At 52.6% G+C, this 21,405-nt stretch overlaps 1 protein-coding gene across 3 annotated transcripts in view; it reads left to right on the top strand.

The window, feature by feature from the left end:
* The window catches only part of RPS6KA1 (ribosomal protein S6 kinase A1), an 844,361-nt gene that overhangs the window by 603,397 nt on the left and 219,559 nt on the right, over window positions 1-21,405 (top strand). For all 3 annotated transcript variants that reach the window (XM_078682639.1, XM_078682641.1, XM_078682640.1), the window contains one exon: window positions 6,815-6,945. In XM_078682639.1, coding sequence (XP_078538765.1) covers window positions 6,815-6,945 — 131 coding nt within the window. The remainder of the gene's footprint in view (window positions 1-6,814; window positions 6,946-21,405) is intronic.

The following is a 21,405-nucleotide window of genomic DNA, read 5'->3' as shown; positions in this document are numbered from 1 at the left end:
GGCATCGGCTCCATCCCCAGATTGTTTTTTTCCGCCATTGGGTTCAGATGTGATTTCGACGGCTCCTTGTCGGAATCGAAAAACCTTCCTTCTCAAGGCCAAAAGGCCTTCGGTATTCGCGTCGGTATTGTATGCGAACGGTCCCGAGCATCGTCTGACTCTTCCGGTCAGACTCCAGCGGAGTGGTTTACCCTTCGCGCATCGAGGCCCTGTACTCGCAGCAAGACCCCGACGGCTTCATCATGGAACGGAGCCCGTTCAAGCGCTGCCCCGTGTGTGGGTCCAAATACCCACACATCGACGTGCATCCAGTTTGTAATAGATGTCTATCGCCGGACCACGACGAAGACAACTGCATGGCCTGCTCCAAATTCAGGTCAAAGAAGACGCTCAAGCATCGGCGTGCGGCGCGACTTGAAGCCTTCCACGCAGCCCCGGCACCCGACGACATATTCGACGACCCCGCAGAAGAAGGCCACGGCCATCATCTTCAGATCTCACCACCATCGACGGAGGTCGAGGCGGATCCAGAGGAATACATCGAAGGACAGAGCCAAGACCAAGAATACGTCGAGGAGGTAGGGGACGACGAAGAAGTCTATGGGGCCGCGGAAGATAGCTCAGAGGACGAGCTATGCCCCGAAAGTTACTAGACTCAGGCTCCGGTCACGGGATCGCCACTCGGCCTTACCCACGACCCTGCACCGATATCCCCAGCCCCGCCTTCGGGCCCGGCTACGGATACACCGGAGGAGCCACCGTTGCGCGTATCGAAACCGAAACCGCAACTATTGCTGTCGACGGCGCCTAAAATGGCCGACATCACGCCGAAAACGAAACCGAAAACTTTGGTCTCCACGGCTCCGAAAATGGCCGCCGACTCAGCAAAAGCGAAACCGAAACTTGCGGCTTCGACAACATCTAAAATGGCCGACGTCCCGTCCAAGCCAACAAAGCCGGCTCCGTCTTCAACTCCGTCGAAGCCACACGAAGTCCAAGAAGACTGTCGACACATCGGCGCCACAAACGGTGGCTAAGGACAAGTCCTCAAAGAAGGTCGTCCATCCCACCTCGGCGTCTAAGGCCCAAGATCCGACGACCGGAGCCGCTACTCATCGGCACCAGGATGCCGGATCGGCAACAACGGCGTCGGCGCCTACACCTACCGCAAGGCAGCGTCCCGTGGGAGGCCAAGAATCATCGGTGGCCACTTCTGCTACGCCGCAGTCCTCCGAAGCAGACAAACATGAAGCATCGGTTACCAAACCCTCGGCTTCTTTTACAAAACAGGTCACCGACTCCCTCAAGAGAATTCGGGAGAAAGCACAGACGTCGGCGTCTACCGCATCATCGGATCCGAGACCGATGGACATACCTGCGAAGTCGTCCTCCAAGCTTATCTACGTCCTGCCACCAAAGGTGGCGCCCAAAGCGTTTGTGGCCAAGACGGTGTCGAAGAACACCGACACGCCGGAATATTCGACGCCCAGTCCCAATTTGCAGCGGCCAAAGGCGTCAGGGGACGATTTAGAGCATTACATCGATGCCAACACAGGGAAATTGACACTTTATAAAAGAAAGATCACTTCCCAACCTTTAGAAGCTTTTGTTATTCCACTGAAAAAGAAAAAACAAGCACAGGACATACCTCCACTTGTTGAACCTCTTCAGCCTCCACCAAGGAGGAGTCCAACACCTTCCCCCCACCACTCAGGGGGTGAGGATGGAGAACAAGATGACCAATATAATTTCCCTACTGACAATGACCCTGATGTACACCAGGACCCATATGATGACGCTGGGGACCAGGACAGCCATCAAGTAGTACATGACCCTCAGGTTTTTGGAACACGTACATCACCTACTGAGGACTCAGCAGCATTCACTGCTTTAATAGAACGGGCAGCTGCAACTCATAATGTGGACATGCACTCTGACCCAGTGGAGGAAGATTTCCTGTTTGACACTTTCTCTGTCTCCGAAAGAACAGTCAAAACACTCCCCATGCTGAAAGGTGTCCTTAAACATGCACCAGAGATCTTTAAGGAACCGACAAGAGCAAGAGTGGTAAACCCACGTATTAAGAAAAAATACAGGCCAGCACCTGGAGACCCTGCTTATATTCGGGGACAGTTGCCTTTAGACTCATTGGTGGTCGCGAAGGCCCGCAAAAGGGCCAACTCCCAAACAACGGGTGAAGCTCCTCCCCCAGACGAAGAGTCGAAAGTGCTTGAGGCTTCTGGCAAGCGGGTGGCTGCGCAGGCTGCCAATGTATGGCGTATAGCAAATACACAAGCACTACTGGCGCGTTACGATAGGGCGCATTACGACACCCTAGAACAGCTCCTTCAACATCTACCTGATGAGTATAAAGAAGCAGGCGAAATGCTCATTCAGGAGGGGAAGCTTATATCAAATGCTGCCATTAAGTGTGCACTTGATGTCGCTGACACAGCGCCTAGGGGTATTAACACTAGCGTCATGCTAAGGCGCCAAGCCTGGCTTCGTATATCTGGGTTTAAGCAGGACATCCAGACTACAATCCTCAACCAGCCAGTCAATCCTGACAGACTGTTTGGCCCTGATGTAGACACCACACTTGAAAAGATTAAGAAAGACAACGAGACTGCTAAGTCCATGGGGGCTCTCCAATCACAACAGTTCAGAGGCAACACTTTTCGTCGCTCAGGTGCGCGTAGTGGTACCAGAGGACACTTGGGACAACAAACACAATTCGCAAGAGGTGGTGCGCAATCCTCGTACCCCAAGCAAGGTAGAGGGGGTTACCGAGGTAACAATGCCAAGGGCAGAGGCAGAGGAAACAACAACTCACGTTCCTCTGCCACCACCAAGCAGTGACTCCCTGTCACTGCCCCCCGACCATCCAACACCTGTCGGGGGAAGACTACAGCAGTTCCTGCCAGTCTGGTCGTCCATCACCACAGACAGGTGGGTGAGAAAACTAATCCAGTACGGTTATTGCTTGGAGTTAACATCCACTCCTCCCAACATCCCCCCAAGACAACGTCCTATGTCGGCAGAGCACTTGCACTTATTGCAGCAGGAAGTGCTAGTAATGCTGCAAAAAGGAGCAATCGAACTCGTGCCAGTGGAGGAGGAAGGAACAGGGGTCTATTCCCTGTACTTCCTCATCCCAAAGAAGGACGGATCGCTCAGACCCATTCTAGATCTGCGCCCCCTTAACATGTACATACTGTCAGAACATTTTCACATGCTGACACTGCAACAAATCCTACCCCTTCTAAACCAAGGGGATTTCCTGGCAACCTTGGACCTCAAGGATGCTTACTTCCACATCCCACTCCACCCATCCCACAGAAAATACCTCAGGTTCACCATTCTCAACAAGCACTATCAGTTCAAAGTCCTACCCTTCGGGGTGACTACTGCCCCCAGAGTGTTTACGAAGTGTCTAGCGACAGTGGCGGTGCACCTCAGGAGACAAAACATACATGTCTATCCGTACCTCGACGACTGGCTCGTTCAGGCAAAGTCGGAAAGACAGTGCGCCTCACACATGTCCCACACTATTCACCTCCTTCACAGCCTGGGGTTCTCGCTAAACTACCCAAAGTCGCACCTTCAGCCAGCCCATGTGCAGCAGTATCTGGGCGCGACCATAAACACCCTGACTGCTATAGCTCAACCAAACACAGTCAGAATCAACAACATTCAGTCGCTGATCAAGAGGTTCAGACCGCAACACTCCCTGCCAGCGAGAGTGTTCATGCAGTTGATAGGCATGATGGCCTCCTGCATCTTCATAGTCCCGCACGCAAGGTTGCACATGCGTCCCCTCCAAGAATGCTTGGCAAATCAATGGACACAGGCTCAAGGACAACTGACAGACCTAGTGTTGGTGACCGGTCGGGCATACAACTCTCTGCATTGGTGGAATCCACACAACCTTTGCAAGGGACGACCGTTCCAGGAGCCTGTGCCACAGATTGTCCTGACAACGGACGCATCTCTCCAAGGGTGGGGAGCGCATGTGCTCCACTACACAGTGCAGGGACTATGGTCAACCCAGCAACAAAGGTTGCACATCAACTACCTGGAATTGATGGCAATCTTCATGGCGCTCAAGTCCTTCAAAGTGCATTTGTGCAACAAGGTCGTGTTGATCCGGACGGACAACATGACAGCCATGTACTACATCCAAAAGCAGGGCGGTACTCACTCACCACAGCTGTCTCATCTGGCTCAGAGCATGTGGAAGTTGGCCATTCAGAGGAACATCTTCCTCATTACAGAACACCTCCCGGGCAAGGACAATCAGATGGCGGATCTGCTCAGCAGATACAGCCATCAAATGCACGAGTGGGAGATTCATCCATCAGTACTCCACCCGTACTTCCAGCAGTGGGGTCATCCAGAGATAGACCTGTTTGCCACAAGGGAAAACGCAAAATGCCAAAGCTTTGCCGCCAGGTTCCCTCACCCGGAATCGCAAGGGAATGCGATATGGATGAACTGGTCAGGCAAATTTGCGTACGCTTTTCCCCCAGCGCCTCTCATTCCGCTGGTGGCAAGAAAGCTAAAGCAACACTCGATGACTCTCATCCTGGTTGCTCCAACATGGGCACGCCAACCATGGTACACCACGTTTCTAGAACTCTCCGTGGTACCGCATCAAAGGCTGCATCTCACACCCAGGCTCTTGACGCAGAACCATGGCGACATTCAGCATTCGGATCCGCAGCAGCTCAATCTGGCGATCTGGCTCCTGAGGTCTTAGAATTTGGCTACCTCAACCTGCCTCCGGAATGCATGGACATTATCAGAGAGGCAAGAAAGCCCACAACCAGAGCTTGCTATGCAGCAAAATGGAAGAGGTTTGTCATTTACTGTACTAACAACAATATCAACCCGCTAGATGCATCCATCCCTAACATCATTTGCTATTTGTTACATCTTTACAAATGCAATCTAGCGTACGCTTCCATTCGGATACATCTATCCGCCATAGCGGCTTATCTCCAGAATAGGCAGCACCTCTCTGTTTTCAGGGTGCCTGCCATTAAAGCCTTCCTGGAAGGACTGAAGCGAGTCATTCCTCCAAGAACTCCACCAGCTCCAGTGTGGAACCTCAATGTAGACCTCACTAGGCTGATGGGCCCACCTTTCGAGCCACTGCACTCCTGCGAAATTCAATTTCTGACGTGGAAAGTGGCTTTTCTCATTGCTATCACGTCGCTCAGACGTGTTAGCGAGCTGCAAGCGCTCACAATACAAGAGCCCTTCATCCAAATACATTCTAACAGGGTAGTGCTCCGCACTAACCCCAAATTCCTTCCAAAGGTGGTGTCACAGTTTCATATCAACCAAACTATTGACCTGCCTGCATTCTTTCAAAACCCACAAACCGTGGCGGAAAGAATGCTTCATACACTAGACGTTAGGAGGGCTCTAATGTACTACATTGACAGAACTCAACACTTTAGAAAGACACAACAACTTTTTGTTGCCTTCTCACCACAGCACAAAGGCAACCCCATCTCCAAAGCAGGGATAGCCAGATGGATAGTTAAGTGCATTCAAATCTGTTACCAAAAAGCGAAACGCACTTTATCAATACCCCCAAAGGCGCACTCCACACGCAAATTGGGGGCATCCATGGCGTTCCTAGGGAACATTCCCTTAGACATTTGTAGAGCAGCCACTTGGGCTACACCACACACGTTTACCAAACATTACTGTGTGGATGTGCATTCCAAACAGCAAGCAGCTGTAGGACAGGCTGTTCTCAAAACACTTTTTCAAGCTTCTGCAGCTGGCACGGGCAACCGCCGTTAATGGAGGGACTGCTATGTATTCTATGCATCAGATATGAATTTAGCAGCCCACATGCCTCGAACTGAATATGCTACTTACCAGTATGCATCTGTTCTTGGCATGTAGGGCTGCTAACATTCATATCGCCCGCCCTCTTCCCCGGTGCCCGTAGCGGCTGCAGACACTCTCTTGCATTCATCATTAGCATGGACATCATTTACACAATTTAACTCCATCTCTGCCACAATGGCTAAAAAACAATCTGGGGATGGAGCCGATGCCCATGCGCACTGTAGTCCAGGGAAGGAGCCACCTATCTCGTGATACTTCGAAGACTCTTCCAGGACAACAATGTGCAATCATCCGGACCCAACACTAGGCGGCGATCTATGCATCAGATATGAATGTTAGCAGCCCTACATGCCAAGAACAGATGCATACTGGTAAGTAGCATATTCATTACATTTGGTAAACCTAGTCTACTGAGTCTTGCTTCATGTAATGTTGATGATTGTATCTTCTGCGACCTAGCTAGTAGCTTTGTTGATCTGCATTAGAATGCTCTTCATAATAAATGCATCCACTGCTGCTTTGCTTCTTAGTCCTTGGTTATGACTGACCACTTAATTCTGAGGCCAAAAATGAGGAAGTAATGTTAAATTGGCTTCAGAATTACTGATTTGTCCCAGTAATTCTTTATTTCTTAATGGCTCCTCGGGCTCCAACTCCCCATAGGCTGACTTTTCCCCAGCCCCAGAGTTGCTGGTACCCCCAGAATTAGTAACTCCAGGGATAGGAAAAGAGCACATTTTCAAGGTACCTTGTAGTGATTGCGATGAAAGTGTTTGAGATAGTCATTCATGGAAGAGTCCTATCATTCATACCTGACACTTACATATTGTCTTCAGCATTTTCCCAGCAGTCTCCTGGTTGTTGTGCAGCTCTCTTTAGTATGATGCTCTGATCCCGGACTTGTCTGCATTCTCTGATGTCCATCTTTTGCCATTTTCTTTTACAGACTCACCTGGAATACCACCAAGTGCTGGAGCGCACCAGCTCTTCCGTGGTTTTAGCTTTGTGGCTCAAGGATTAGTGGACGAAGAGACCAAGGGTATGACACCCCAGAAGATGGTGCAAAGCATATCCAAGGTAAAACTAGAGTCCTGTTTATGAATGGGTTTTGTGTACAAGCATGCAAGCTAGTTCCTTCATTACACACCGAAGCTGCTGTTTATACACAGCAGCCCAGAAGAGTATCTGTCAGCCTAGGAGGCAGCCAGTCTCTGTGGAAACTGGAATCTGTTATTTCACAGACTCTAAATGTATTCGATTCAGGTTCATGTAAACAATAGATAACCATTTCGAAGCTTTATGATTTGAATTCCTTTCAATAATCTCCATTTCATCTGCTCTATGTAGGCAAAATTTTATGTGATTATATATTTTTTATAAGTCTACATAGGGAGTGTTTTTCCATCTTAAATCAACCCTGTATCAATACCAGCAGTTATGTTTTTAATGCTACTACTAACACAGAGTCTACTTGCAGAGGTCAGTGCTGAGCAACTGGGAGCCAATTCAACTAGTATGTAAGCTGGCATGAGAACTATATAGTTATCTCTGTTGTGTCTCAGCAGGGTCTCTCCTTGGGCAGATGCAAGTGGGGTGTATGGTTTCTGTTTCAAGGTTTCCCATCCCCAGTCAGCCAACAATATTACTTATATCTGAAAGAGACACATTAGTATTAGATTCCTTACCTTAGAATATCCCCAGGCGTCAGACTGGATCCGGAAATTTTTGCGTAGCAGTACCCTTGCGCGTTGGTAGGCGTCGTCTGCGGCTCCGCGTCCGTCGTCAGCGTCGTGGGCGCCGTGATGACGTCGTCGGAGTACTTAGACGCCGCCTCCGCGTGCTGACGTCAGTTCTTCTTTTTTCCACGCCAGCAAGCGCAGATCTGGAAAAAGCAGTAACCCTAGTAATTTTTGACTAACTTTTTGATCGATTTTTGATCATTTCTCAAAGTCTTTTGACTCCGATCGGTGCCGTAGGGATGCCTGGCTTTAAGCACTGCGAGGATTGCGACTGCCTGATGTCGGTCACGGATCCTCACCACCTGTGTTTAACTTGTCTAGGCGTCGATCACGACGACAAGGCCTGCTCCGACTGCCAGGCCCTCTCTTCGAAAGCCAGGCGGGAGCGGTCCCGCAGGCGACTCGAACTCCGGCAGTCGGTTTCGCGCCGCGAGAGGTCTCGGTCCCATGGGAGGTCGAGGGACAGGTCGCGGCTCGGAGCCACCACAGCTCCGAGAGTAGGCCGCACTCCTCCGGGTCGAAGTCGTCGTCAGGTAAGAAGCACAAGAAGACCAAGAGGCGTCATCGCTCTGCGGACTCCCCCCGACGCTCGCGCGATGCAGCCGGGGGTTCGTGTCACACCACCCACGCGGCTCCGACGGAGTCGCGGGCAGCTCCACACCCTCCGGTCCCTGGGCTGAACGCGGCGCCGGAGGAGATCGAACGCTTCCTCATGGCCATGAGGAAACTCTCTCCTCCGACGGGCTCCGCGGCGCCTTCGGGCCCAGCGGACCCGTCTGGGACCCCTAGCGGGTCGGGGGGTTCGGCCGCCGACGCCTTTGGGCCCGGCGCCGCAGGTTCCCGCTATCCCGGCGCCGAAGGGTTCGGTTGTCCCGGAGCTGCCGGCGCCTTCTGGGCCCGGCGCCGCGGGACGCCGCTGGACCTCTTTCGGGATCTGGATCGTCGCCGGTGGACCTTACGACCTCCCCGGCGTCGGACCCTCAGGTGTCCCCTCCGGCGCCGTCCTCGGGCGGCGCCGTCCCCGATCTCCCCCCTTCATTCCTGTTCCGACGGGACGGCCCCGATGGGCGCCGCTCCAGACGTCGTTTGGGGAGTTTCACTTCTATGAGCAGGCCCCATTGATTGAAAACCCTGAGCATCAGGAGATGGGTGATGAGGAGGATTGGGAGGGATCTGAGGACCCTCTGACCAGAGAGTGTCAGTCTCATGAGGACTGGGCAGGAGACCTTGGGGAGGCCAGTGGCCTGGACACCTCTCCAGACACTGGTTTTGTCTCCCCTCCTACCGTGGCTTCGGAGGAGGGGGCAACCTATAGTGTGGATGAGGGCTGCCAAGGCCTTGGGCCTTGAGCTCCCCGTCGCGGCCGTGAGGACTAATCTCCTCACAGAGGTCCTTAAACCGCAGTCAAGCTCAGCCGAGCCTCTGCTGCCCTTTAATGAGGCCTTGACCGACGTTCTTCTGGGCACTTGGTCCAAGCCCGCTACGGGTTCGCCCGTAGATAGGAACGTGGCCAGACGCCACCGCCCAGCCCCGGGCGACCCATGTTTCCTGTCCACCCATGTTTCCTGTCCACCCACCCCACCCCCGACAGCCTGGTCATCCAGGCCTCCAATTCCCAGACCACGTTCCCGTCGGCCCCGCCGGACAGGGAATCCAAGAGGTATGAGCAGTATGGTAAAAAGATCTTCTCATCCCTTAGTCTGGGTCTGCGGTCTTCCAACACCGCATGCCTCTTGGGCCGTTACACCCACTCTCTGTGGGATACGGTCGCGGAAGTGTTGCCAGAGTGTCCGTTGGAGGTACGGGCCAAACTCGGCCAATCCCTTGTGGAGGGCCGGGATGCAGCCAAATATTCCATACGGTGTGGGCTGGATACCACCGACTCACTGGGTAGAGCGATGGCAACGACGGTGGCGGTCAGACGCCACGCCTGGTTGAGGTCCGCCAACTTTTCGGCCGATGTCCAGAACACCTTGATGGACATGCCGTTCGATGGCCGTAGCCTCTTTGGCGACAAGGCAGACCATGCGCTCGAGCGCTTTAAGGAGTCCAGGGCTACGGCCAAGTCCTTGGGCCTCTCGGCCCCGCGCCAGCAATCGGCTGCCTTTCATTCCTTTCGTGGCCACGGAAGGGGTGTACCCACACGTGCTGCCAGCCACGCTCCGCAGGGTAATACCCAACGCGGTGACGGCCGTGGGGACAACGGCGAGGTCAGTCCACACCTTCCCCCGCAGCATCCGCCTCAAAACCTTCCTAGTCCGTGCTTTCAGGCCCATGTGACGCCAGTGGGGGGCAGGGTTCGCTATCACCACCTTCACTGGCGCACCGTCACTTCGGACAGGTGGGTGCTGCAGATCGTCCGAAGGGGCTACTCCCTCCCCTTCGAGGCGACTCCTCCAGCCATGCCACCGTAGAACCACCGTGTATCGGGGGATCATTTGCGACTTCTGCAGGAGGAAGTTACGGCCCTCTTGGCCAAGGGGGCCATCGAGCGCATTCCTGGGCCAGAAGTAGGGTGTGGTTGCTACTCCCACTACTTCAACGGCTTCCTCCGGAAGAAGTTCAAGATGCTGTCACTGGCTCAGGTCCTAGCTGCCCTAGACCCAGGAGACTGGATGGTAGCGTTGGACTTGCAGGACGCTTATTTCCACATCCCCGTCCTGCCGGCCCACCGGCGCTACCTGCAGTTCACGGTTGGCCACGAGCACTTTCAGTATACCGTGCTCCCCTTCGGCCTTACCAGCGCCCCACGGGTGTTCACAAGGGGGATGGCGGTGGTCGCAGCTCACCTGCGCAGGTTAGGGGTCTCAGTCTTCCCCTACCTCGACGACTGGTTGTTGAAGGCGGGCTCGCCCTAGACAGTCGTCAGCCACCTCCAGACTACGGCATACCTCCTGCACCGCCTGGGGTTTTCCATCAATGTGCCGAAGTCACACCTGTGCCCCTCTCAGAAGCTCCTTTTCATCGGAGCGGTTCTCGACTCGGCGCGGTTTCGGGTTTATCCACCCAAACAGCGGGTCCGGGATATTCAGGCTCTGATACCCATCTTTCGGCCGTTATCCTGGGTCTCGGTCAGGTTGAAGCTGCGGCTTCTGGGGCTGATGGCCTCCTGCATCCTGCTGGTGCATCACGCCAGGTGGCGGATGCGGGCTCTGCAGTGGGACCTGAAGTGTCAGTGGGCCCAGCATCAGGGCAACCTATCCGACCACGTCCTGATCTCGGAGGGCACTGCGAGACAGCTGCAGTGGTGGCTCACGGACCGCGATTGGGTCAGCGGCAGATCCCTCTCCCTTCCCCAACTGGAGCACGTAGTCGTGACGGATGCGTCCCTCCAGGGCTGGGGAGGCCACATGGGAGAGGCGGAGATCAGAGGCCTCTGGTCTCCGGCGGAGGCCCGGCTCCACATCAACCTGTTGGAGTTACGGGCGATTCGTCTAGCACTGAAAGCATTCCTCCCCTCTGTCCGGGGGAGTGTAGTGCAGGTGTTCACGGACAACACCACCGCCATGTGGTACTGTAACAAACAGGGCGGGGTGGGGTCGTGGACCCTTTGCCAGGAGGCGCTGCGCCTCTGGCAATGGCTGGAACGCCAGGGCGTGACCCTGGTGGCTCAGCACCTGGCAGGTTCTCTGAACGCCAGGGCGGACGAGCTCAGCCGTCGGTGCATGATGGATCACGAATGGCATCTGAACTCGGACGTGGCGCAAGGCCTCTTTCAGCAATGGGGAGAGCCTTGGTTAGATCTATTCGCCACCGAAGAGAACGCGCAATGTCATCAGTTCTGCGCGTTGGAATTTCCAAGGCGGCACTCGCTCGGAGACGCTTTTCGTCGCGAGTGGAGTTGCGGTCTACTCTACGCCTTTCCGCCTATACCACTTCTGCCCAGAGTGCTGAAGAAGATCAAGCGCGACCGGGCCCAAGTCATCCTTGTGGCTCCGGACTGGGCACGAAGGTACTGGTATCCAGAGCTACTCAGTATGTCAGTCGATCCCCCGGTTCGTCTGCCTCTTCAGGTGGACCTTCTGTCGCAGCAGCAGGGGACGGTCCTCCACCCGAACCTGTCCAGTCTCCACCTCCATGCTTGGAGATTGAGCGGCGACAGTTGAGGCCATTTGACTTGCCTCCTGAAGTCTGTAACGTCATTCTGGCAGCCAGGCGTCCCTCCACAAAGTTGGTATACGCCTGCAGGTGGAACAGATTTGTGGCATGGTGCACAGCAAAGGCTGTGGATCCTCTTGCTGCCCCTCTTTCCGAGGTTCTTCTCTTCCTTCTTTCTCTTGCCCAGCAGGGCTCTGCTCTGGGCACTATCAAGGGCTACCTTTCTGCCCTCTCAGCCTTTCTAAGGCTGCCTGATCAACCTTCTTTGTTCAAGTCCCCTATTGTAAATAGATTTCTAAAGGGCATCACTCACACATTCCCTCCTGTTCCGTTTGTGATGCCTCAGTGGGACTTGAACCTGGTTCTTACGTTTCTGATGTGCGCTCCCTTTGAGCCACTTCACAACTGTCCTCTTCGCCTTCTTACTTTGAAGACTGCTTTCCTGGTTGCCATCACATCTGCCAGGAGAGTGAGTGAGCTCCAGGCCCTTTCTTGTACTCCACCTTTCCTTTCTGTCCATCCGGACAAAGTGGTGTTGCGTACCAAGCCATCTTTCCTGCCCAAGGTTGTCACGGCCTTCCACATGGGGCAGTCTATCACCTTGCCAACCTTCTTCCCGCCACCGCATCCCTCTAAAGAGGAAGAGCGTCTCCACCGTCTGGACCCAAAACGTGCGCTCTCATTTTACTTGGACCGCACACGCCAGCTCCGGGTGGATGACCAACTCTTTGTTGGTTACGTGGGCGCTAAGAAGGGGAAAGCGGTGCACAAGAGGACCATCTCCCGGTGGATCATCTTGTGTATCCAGGCATGCTACTCCTTGGCGAGAAAGGAGCCCCCTGCTGGATTACGGGCTCATTCCACCGAGCCACGGCAACTACCACTGCTCTGGGCCGGGGTCTGCCCTTACAGGATATCTGTCAGGCAGCTACGTGGGCATCGCTGCACACGTTTGCAAGACACTACTGCCTGGACAGTCAAGTCCGGAGGGATGGCTTCTTTGGCCGTTCCGTCCTCCAGGACTTTCTGGTGTGATTATTGGTTCGCAGACCCACCACCGGGGTTGGTATTGCTGGGGTATCTATTCTAAGGTAAGGAATCTAATACTAACGTGTCTCTTTCAGATGCACAAGTTACTACTTGTGTAACGATATATCTGTAAGAGACATTAGTTAGTATTAGATTCCTTACCGACCCACCCATCCTCCCCGTTCTGCGAACCAATATCTAGGGTTAGGGTTGTCCCCTTTCAGGGCCCTAGTTTCAATGGCACCAGTGTTGGTTTTTAACATGGCTCTGCGTTTCTGGCGCGGAAAAGCTGTGTCTAAGAACTGACGTCAGCACGCGGAGGCGGCGTCTAAGAACTCCGACGACGTCATCACGGCGCCGACGACGGGCGCGGAGCCGCAGACGACGCCTACCGACGCGCAAGGATACTGCTACGCAAAAATTTCCGGATCCAGTCTGACGCCTGGGGATATTCTAAGGTAAGGAATCTAATACTAACTAATGTCTCTTACAGATATATCGTTACACAAGTAGTAACTTGTGCACCCGCACTACAGCGGTTGGTGCTACTGCTTGCAGAATTGCACCACGTACTGCTCCTGATATCGCAAGTACTACTTCTGTATTTGTTAACTTTATACTCCAGATTCTACTTCTGAAACTTAGTTCACCAAGCAGTATTGCTTGTCCCAATGCTAATATTGGATGGACTATTATGACTTCTGCTGTTACTTTCCAACATTGGCTCGTTGGCTCATTGGCTCATAGATTCATATGCTTGGATCATTTTCCTTGGCCATGCTGAGAGTCTCATGGTAACTTTAAAATAGCTGTGTTCCCTCACAAAGACATGAAAAAAAAAAACATAAATGTGGGTTTCTGATGAATACATCTGCCTGTGGATTCTTCACATTATGAATAATCCCTGCGCCAGCATTCCGCAGAATTCCTAGCTCTCCACGCCGAGGAAGGCGTTACAATGCCACGGCTCCGCTCGCTACTCCACATGATGTCACCGGAGCCGTAAGAGAGCCTCGCCGGAGTGATGACGTCAGTTCCCTTTTTTTTGCGCCGTCGACGCGTAACTGTTTACTAGAACTCTCCATATTTGCCATGTTACTTAGTTGTTTTTTTCACCTTTAACTGTTGCTGTTGAGATGTCCTCGGGGAAGTCCGGGTTTAAGCCCTGTAGGGAGTGTGGGGGTCACATGTCCATCACTGACCCCCATTAAGATTGCTTATGGTTTTTGTCCTTGTCGTCGGATCACAAAGTAGGGGACAGTTCCAGTTGCAGAAAGATGAACCCAATCAATCAATCAGAGTACTTGTAAAGCGCGCTACTTACCTGTGAGGGTCCCAAGGCGCTGAGGGGAGGGGGGAGTGCTGCTACTGCTCTAAGAGCCAGGTCTTTAGGAGTCTTCGGAAGGCGAATAGGTCTTTGGTCTGCCGTATGTGGGTAGGGAGGGTGTTCCAGGTCTTGGCGACGAGGTAGGAGAAGGATCTGCCGCCGGAGGTCGTTCGTTGGATGCGGGGGAGAGGGGCGAAGCTGGCGGAGCGGAGCTGGCGGGTGGGGGTGTGGAAGCGGAGTCTGCTGTTCAGGTAGGCTGGTCTGGCGTTGTGGAGTGCTTTGTGTGCGTGGGTGAGGAGCTTGAAGGTGATCCTCTTGTCAATGGAGAGCCAGTGTAGGTCTCAAGTGGGGGGGAGGACGTTGACTATCAGTCGGGCGGATGCGTTTTGGATGCGTTGTAGTCGTCGTAGGTGTTTGGGATAGTGCGTTGCCGTAGTCCAGTCTGCTGCTGACGAGGGCCCGTGTCACCGTTCTTCTTGTTTCGGTCGGGATCCACTTGTAGATCCTGCGGAGCATGCGGAGGGTGTTGTTGCAGGAGGAGGAGACGGCGTTGACCTGCTTAGACATGGAGAGGGAGGAGTTGAGGATGAATCCTAGATTGCATGCATGGTCGGTGGGTGTTGTTCCCAGTGTGGTCGGCCACCAGGAGTCGTCCCAGGCTGAGGGGGTGGGACAGAGGATGAAGACCTCCGTCTTGTCCGAGTTCAGCTTCAGATGGCTGCTCCTCATCCAATCAGCGACTGCCTTCATTCCCTTGTGGAGGTTGGCTTTGGCGGTGTGTGGGTCCTTGGTGAGGGAGAGGATGAGCTGGGTATCGTCAGCGTAGGAGAAGATGTTGAGGTCGTGATGGCGGGCCACTTGTGCGAGGGGGGCCATGTAGACGTTGAACAGCGTTGGGCTGAGGGATGAGCCCTGGGGGATGCCGCAGATGATGTGTGGCTTCGGATCGGAAGGGTGGGAGGCGGACGCTCTGGGTTCTGCCAGAGAGGAAGGAGGTGGTCCAGCCAAGAGCCTTCTCTTGGATTCCAGCTTCTAGGAGGCGTGTCTTTAGAGTGCGATGGCAGACCGTGTCGAAGGCGGCTGACGGGTCCAGGAGGATAAAGGCTGATGTTTCGCCGTTGTCTAGTTGGCGCCTGATGTAGTCTGTGGCGGCGATGAGGGCTGTCTCGGTGCTGTGGTTTCGTCTGAATCCGGACTTGGACGAGTCCAACATGTTGTCTTCGAGGTGGCGGGCCAGTTGCATGTTGACGATTTTCTCGATGACCTTTGCAGGGAACGGGAGCAGGGAGATGGGCCAGAAGTTCTTGAGGTCCTTGGGATCCGCTTCGGGCTTCTTGAGGGCGTTGATTTCGGCGTGCCTCCAGCTTTCCGGGAATGTCGCTTTTTCGAAGGAGATGTTGATGACCTTCCATAGTTGGGGTGCAATGGCTGCGTCTGCTTTGTTGAATACGTGTTGTGGGCACGGGTCAAACGGAGATCCTGAGTGAATGGAGTTCATGACCTTGCGTGTCTCGTTGTCGTTGACGTTGGACCAGGAGGTCAGGCGGTTGGTGCTGTTCACAGGGGAGGTGTTTGCGATCTTGCGGTGGAAGAAGATGGCTAGTGAGTCGCACAGTTCTTGTGAGGGCAGGATGTCGTTGGCGTTGGCGCTGGGGTTGGAGAGTTCCTTTACGATGCTGAAGAGCTCTTTGCTGTTGTGTGCGTTGTTATCCAAGCGATCTTTGAAGGAGGATCTCTTGGCTAATCTGATGAGGTGGTGGTGTCTGCGGGTGGCGTCCTTGTGGGCTGCTTGGTTGTCCGGTGTGCGTTCGACCCAAAGGCTCTTCATGAACGGGAGGCCAAGCTGTTTATGGCAAAGGCAAAGAAGGAAGAAAAAGGGCGTAAAGGAGCTAAGTCGAAGTCGTCGACTTCACATACGTCGAAGTCCAGGAAACACAAGAAGAAGAGGAGGCATGGGTCTCTGCGCCGTTCGTCGAAGGGTAAGGCTTCGAGGTTCGCCGGTCCCTCGACATCGTCAGAAAGACTTGGTGTTGCCATCTCCTCGAGTGACTCCGGAGAGATCTCCTTCTCCAAAAGGCACTCCGGTGCAGTCTCCTGCGCCGTCTCCGATGCCAAGGGGTTCGCCGGATTTGTAGAGCTTGCCAGTTCAGGATGATCCTTCTCCTGTGCACGAGATTGAACCTGTGGCTCCACCAGTGGATCCGGCTGTTCCGACATTGGATGCTCCTCGTGTGGATACTGGCTTGAATCCCTATCCACAGTTTCCAACTCCAGGTTCTGATCAATGCGTTTTTTAAATGCAATGTATGGAGTATTTATTAAAGCATATATCAAAAACAACAAAAGAGTACCAATAATGATTACAATACAGAACTGAGACAATGAGGAGTGAATAACTACCGCCATCCAGTGAGGGAAAATATTACACCCAGACAAGTGGAGTGAAAACAACTAAACATTAGTAAAAGAAAAGAACCCTCAGGCACCAACTACATGTATTGGTTGCCATTGTCTTCATTGGGTCCTTGTTGAGAATACGTGAGAAACTACGTAGTCGAAAGGAAAGAAAGAAGTGCTCAATTAAAATGAGTATGGACTACTCCCCAGACTAGACTTTTAATACAGGGGTAGCTCTAACTCAGTTAAAAACAATCGTGCAAAGTCGGACATATATAGGTTGAGTTAATTAGAACCCAATGTCCTATGAGGTCGACATGTTTCTTGCTAAGAGCTTAAGCTCAGCATTCATCAGGACCAAGTGAACCCTGGCCTTATGTTACGCGCTCACTATGGCGACATAATCATGCAAGGCGGGGTTTCAAACTTAATTTTAAAACAGTTTGTATTTAAAAATGTAACACTTATCTGTTAATGCCCACACACAGACTTTGGTGCAGGATCCCTGTCCTAGTGGAGGGATGATCAATTTAGTGTTGGTATGGAAATTACCCCTTAGGTCCGTGGCGGGGGAAACCTTTACGTTTAGATAATTTGCATCCAAACAACTCCCCGCGTAAAGACCTATTCGTTCACGGCCACGTAGTTTCTCACGTATTCTCAACAAGGACCCAATGAAGACAATTGTAGGAGAGTGGGGTCTGCAATCCTATGGTCACCCCAGATTTTTGCTTTTTGCTTCACTGGTTTACGACTTTCCCTGGCTGTGGGCCTGCTAATCAGACCCACAGCCTAGCTGTTCTCTCTCTAAATTGACAACCATGTACCTTAGGTGAATTTACCAATTGGTACTGGGCCACCTTATCAGTCCCTGTACAGTATACCTTAGGTATCCAGGGCATAGGTGTACCCAGGGCCTACCAGGGGCTGAAGCATGTATTATGCCACCCCTGGCTGGCCATCTAAACAGACACAACTGGCTGCACGACAGCTGGGGCAAGGTGGTGTAATCACCCTTTGCTTTAGATATAGTTCCCTATATCTAAACCTAAAATGGACACATATATTCCTATCAGTCACTCCTATGGAAGGCCTTATCAATCCTGAAGGCAGAATGCTTGGAATTATGTGAGATGGTGCTCTGGCATGAGCTGAGCCCGTTTGCAGCTTGCGGAACCAAGTCCTAATAGCTGTTCCATGATAACGCTATACCATATACTCTTAAGTGCATTATCAACCTCGCGGTTAAATGCTAACTCTGGTATAACATTATCAAAACATGTCGAGTAAGGTGTCATACAAATGGGAATACTACCCCCTCGCCAATTCTGGCGACGGGGGTAGCATTCCCCCCTTCTAGAGGGACACGACATGTATGTAACTGAGAACCCCGGTTAAAGTTAACTCGAGCCTTGCCATCACAAAATGGATGCTGCCACCACAGACACAAGTCTGACCTCCTGCTGTTGGGAGTCCTTCCAGCGAGGGCGGCTTGGACAAAGGGTTTCCTGCCTTGGGAGGTGCTAGCACCACCCCAGACAGGATTTTGTGTATTGGGTAGAGTAGGCTTGAAAGGAATGAGACATGCCCGGGGCACACAAGGTGTCCTGTGCATACACCGGTTCCTACCAGTTGCGGGGGCATCCCTGCCCCAGCTCTGGTGGGAAACCGGACAAAGGATAGGGGGTGTAACCACCCCCTTCCTGGTCCCACCCAGGGGAGGGACCTAGTCAGTAGTGCAGCCCCCTTTAGCAAGATAAAGGTAGGAGCTGGTGCCATTCCAAATCAGATTATCCTGAACATATTCTACAAGAAGAAACTCTGGACTTCGACGTTCTGCTCCACAGAAGACTGAAGAATCTCCCTTGTGGGCAAGGAGTGTCCACCCTGCACAAGCCGGCACCATCAAGCTTCCAGCGGCTTCCCTTTGTCGTCTTCCTTCCAGGATCCAGACTTCAGAGCCCGACAAGACCCGGATTCCCAGACCTCTCCGACCTCAACCCACATCTGCAGCAAAGCTGAGACCCGTGGGTGCGACGAGACACGTGGGACCGGCCATCTTGGAAGACACTGCACTTCGCTTCCAGCACGACTCCCGAGGTAAACTCGACCAAGTGCTTTGGGGACTGAGAAGCCCCAACCCCGAGCAGCCCCTGCACCGAAGATCAGCCCTCCAGCATCCACGAGATCTGCGTGGGGCCCTTCTGCTTGGTTCCTGCTCGACGCGTTGTCTGGTCACTTGCCGTCTGGCTAATGGCCTCCTAGACGACGAACCTTTGAATTTTCACTGCTGGTCTGGTTGCTCCAGACTGGCCCTTGCTCCCTTCCAAAAGAGGGGCACCCCAGACTCTCCTAGTCCGCACCAGACGCTTTCTCCACTCACCGCGTGGGTTGCCTTTGCCAAGGCCTGTTGACGCCGATTCCGGATCCAACACCGCCGACAGCGAGAGCCTGCGTGGGACAGCTCGTGCCTCCATCCTGGTCGTCGAAGACACCTCCTGGTCCACGTGGCTGCAGAGTCAAGCGTCCACTCTTCACCTGATCGCGACGTCGACATCTGGTTCCTTCCTGGTTCCACTCCAGTCACTGGCTAGTGAACATTGTCCCCTCTGCTTTCAGGTCTCCTTCTTCAACAATCCACCCTTGGATTGCACCGGACATCTTCCTCCTGGTCGCCTGCAGCATCTTTTCTTTCAGGCTCCATTGACTTCAACGCGAGAACCCGACGCACTTTGAACCCTATGCACCCGCGGCCCGTGGGTGAGGTAACAAGAGCATTTCGGTGCTCAAGGGTAGTTTAACTGTCCTAGTGTCCAGTTCCACAGTCGTTTTAGTCCTACCTAGTCAGGATTGTCCGTACTCACCTTTAACTTGAACTGTACTGTCCATAGACGTTGTTACGCATCTCGCGTGTGAGTGCACACTCTGCACACGCGTTCCGTGGGCCTCCTAGTACTTACCTAGTGTTAGTGTAGCGTGGTCCCATCGATCCTACAGCCTCTGGACAGCTCCATTCCTTCTATCGACTCTCACATTCCACTTACTTAGTATATGGTTTGTCGTGCCCCTAGGGCACCTTTGGGATTTCGTGCAACTTAACGTATTTTTCCTAAGAGATTGTCATGTGCTTAGCCCTCTGACCTCATAAAGAGTTCAGAGGTGTTGTTATTAATAAATATACTGTTTATTTTCATAACAACCTGTGTGGTGTCCTTTCATCTGGTATTCAAGGGGTTATATTGTGGTAAAACAGCTGGCTTCACATGCCAAAAGAGTTTAGCCTAAGACTGCTTTGTCCATGCTACCATTAGGATAGCTGGTCTATAAGGTTGACTTACAACCAATCACCATAAGGGTTGTTCGGACTGATACAAGGTGGTCACTAGAACTAGTGAACATCATATATCAGGCCAACTTCTCACATTGGTGTGCAGCGGTTGGGATTTGAGCTTGCTGTTGTTTTTACCACGTATAATCTTGAAATATCATTTGAAAGATCACATAAGGTACTCTAGGTACATATAACAAGCTTAGAAATACTTCTACTGAACCAGCTGTTGTAGTAGAAAGGGCCTAGCACACCCTGACTACTACTCTTAGCAAGGGATCAGTAGGAAAACCCATAGTGTAGGTAGGTGCATCACTTACACCACACTAGAAGCATGTCTACCCATGGAGAGTCTTCAGAGACTCCCCTAGTGGTTAGTGACCCTCCACAGGTCCTTTCCAGATATGCAGCTCTCAGTTTCCAGGAGATGAGACAATTGTGTACCTCCAGGAAATTGAAACAGGGTTCTAACCCTACCACTCCTTTTCTGTTAGGTCTCTTAGAGACATATGATGCTAGAAAGGCTTCTAATACAGATGGGAGCATGCCAGCCTTAGAAGGTACCCTTGGTGATCCAGATCTCCCTGAAACAGAGAATGTAGAGGAGGAGGAAGAGGAGGAAGAAGGGGACACCTCTGGGGATGAGGCAGACAAAGGTCCTGAGTTAGTCAGCAGACTTACTAGGGCCAACTTAGACCTACATAGGGAAGGATCTGGGGGACCGCCAGTACTGACCCTGAGCAGGCCTAACCTTGGAGTTAGAAGAGATAGGTCTCATTCTAGGGACTCCAATGCATCTGTGCACTCTCATGCCTCTGCTCAGAAGAGAAGGATTTCTCCCCAGAGGAGAATGTCTTCCCCTCAGAGGGGAGAGCATGAAGCAAGGATGAGACAGGCTAATCTGAGGATCCAGAGGGAAGAACTTGCCCTTGCCAAAGAGAAGCTTGCCTTTGCTAGAGAGCAACAGTTGAGTGGGGTAGTCCCCACTGGTGGCAGCAGTATCCCTAAGGATAAAGACAGGAGTTTTGACAATAGACACCCGAGTAAAATAGTGCCCCCCTATAAGACAGGGGATGATATCCACAAGTGGATGACTGCTTTGGAGAGGGCCTGCAAAGTACAGCAGGTACCCCAGAGTCAGTGGGCAGCTATTTTGTGGCTCTCCTTTGAAGGTAAAGGTAGAGACAAGCTCCTCACTGTTAGAGATGAGGATGCTAATGATTACCAAGTCTTGAAACGTGCTCTGATTGATGGGTTTGGCTTAACCACTGAACAGTACAGGTTGATGTTCAGGGATACCCAGAAAACTCAGGCTCAAGATTGGACTGACTTTGTTGATTGTGCCACTAAGGCTCTGGAGGGCTGGTTACTGGGAAGTAAAGTTACTGATTACACAGGATTGTATAATCTAATTTTGAGAGAGCAAATCTTAAATAATTGTCAGAACCAGTTGTTGCATCAGCACTTGATTGACTCAGATCTGAGCTCTCCCCAAGAATTGGGAAAGAAGGCAGACAGATGGGTCAGGACAAGGGTCAAGCAGCAGAACCAGAACCAGGGTGGTGGCCAGAAGAAAGCAGACCAGAAGGGTAATGAGAATAAGCAAAATGACCAGAAGT

Source organism: Lissotriton helveticus, chromosome 3_1 (assembly GCF_964261635.1).
Source record: "Lissotriton helveticus chromosome 3_1, aLisHel1.1, whole genome shotgun sequence".
In the NCBI taxonomy this organism is placed as follows: domain Eukaryota; kingdom Metazoa; phylum Chordata; class Amphibia; order Caudata; family Salamandridae; genus Lissotriton; species Lissotriton helveticus.
Note: the sequence above shows the minus strand (reverse complement) of the source record. Positions and strands in the feature narration are given on the sequence as shown.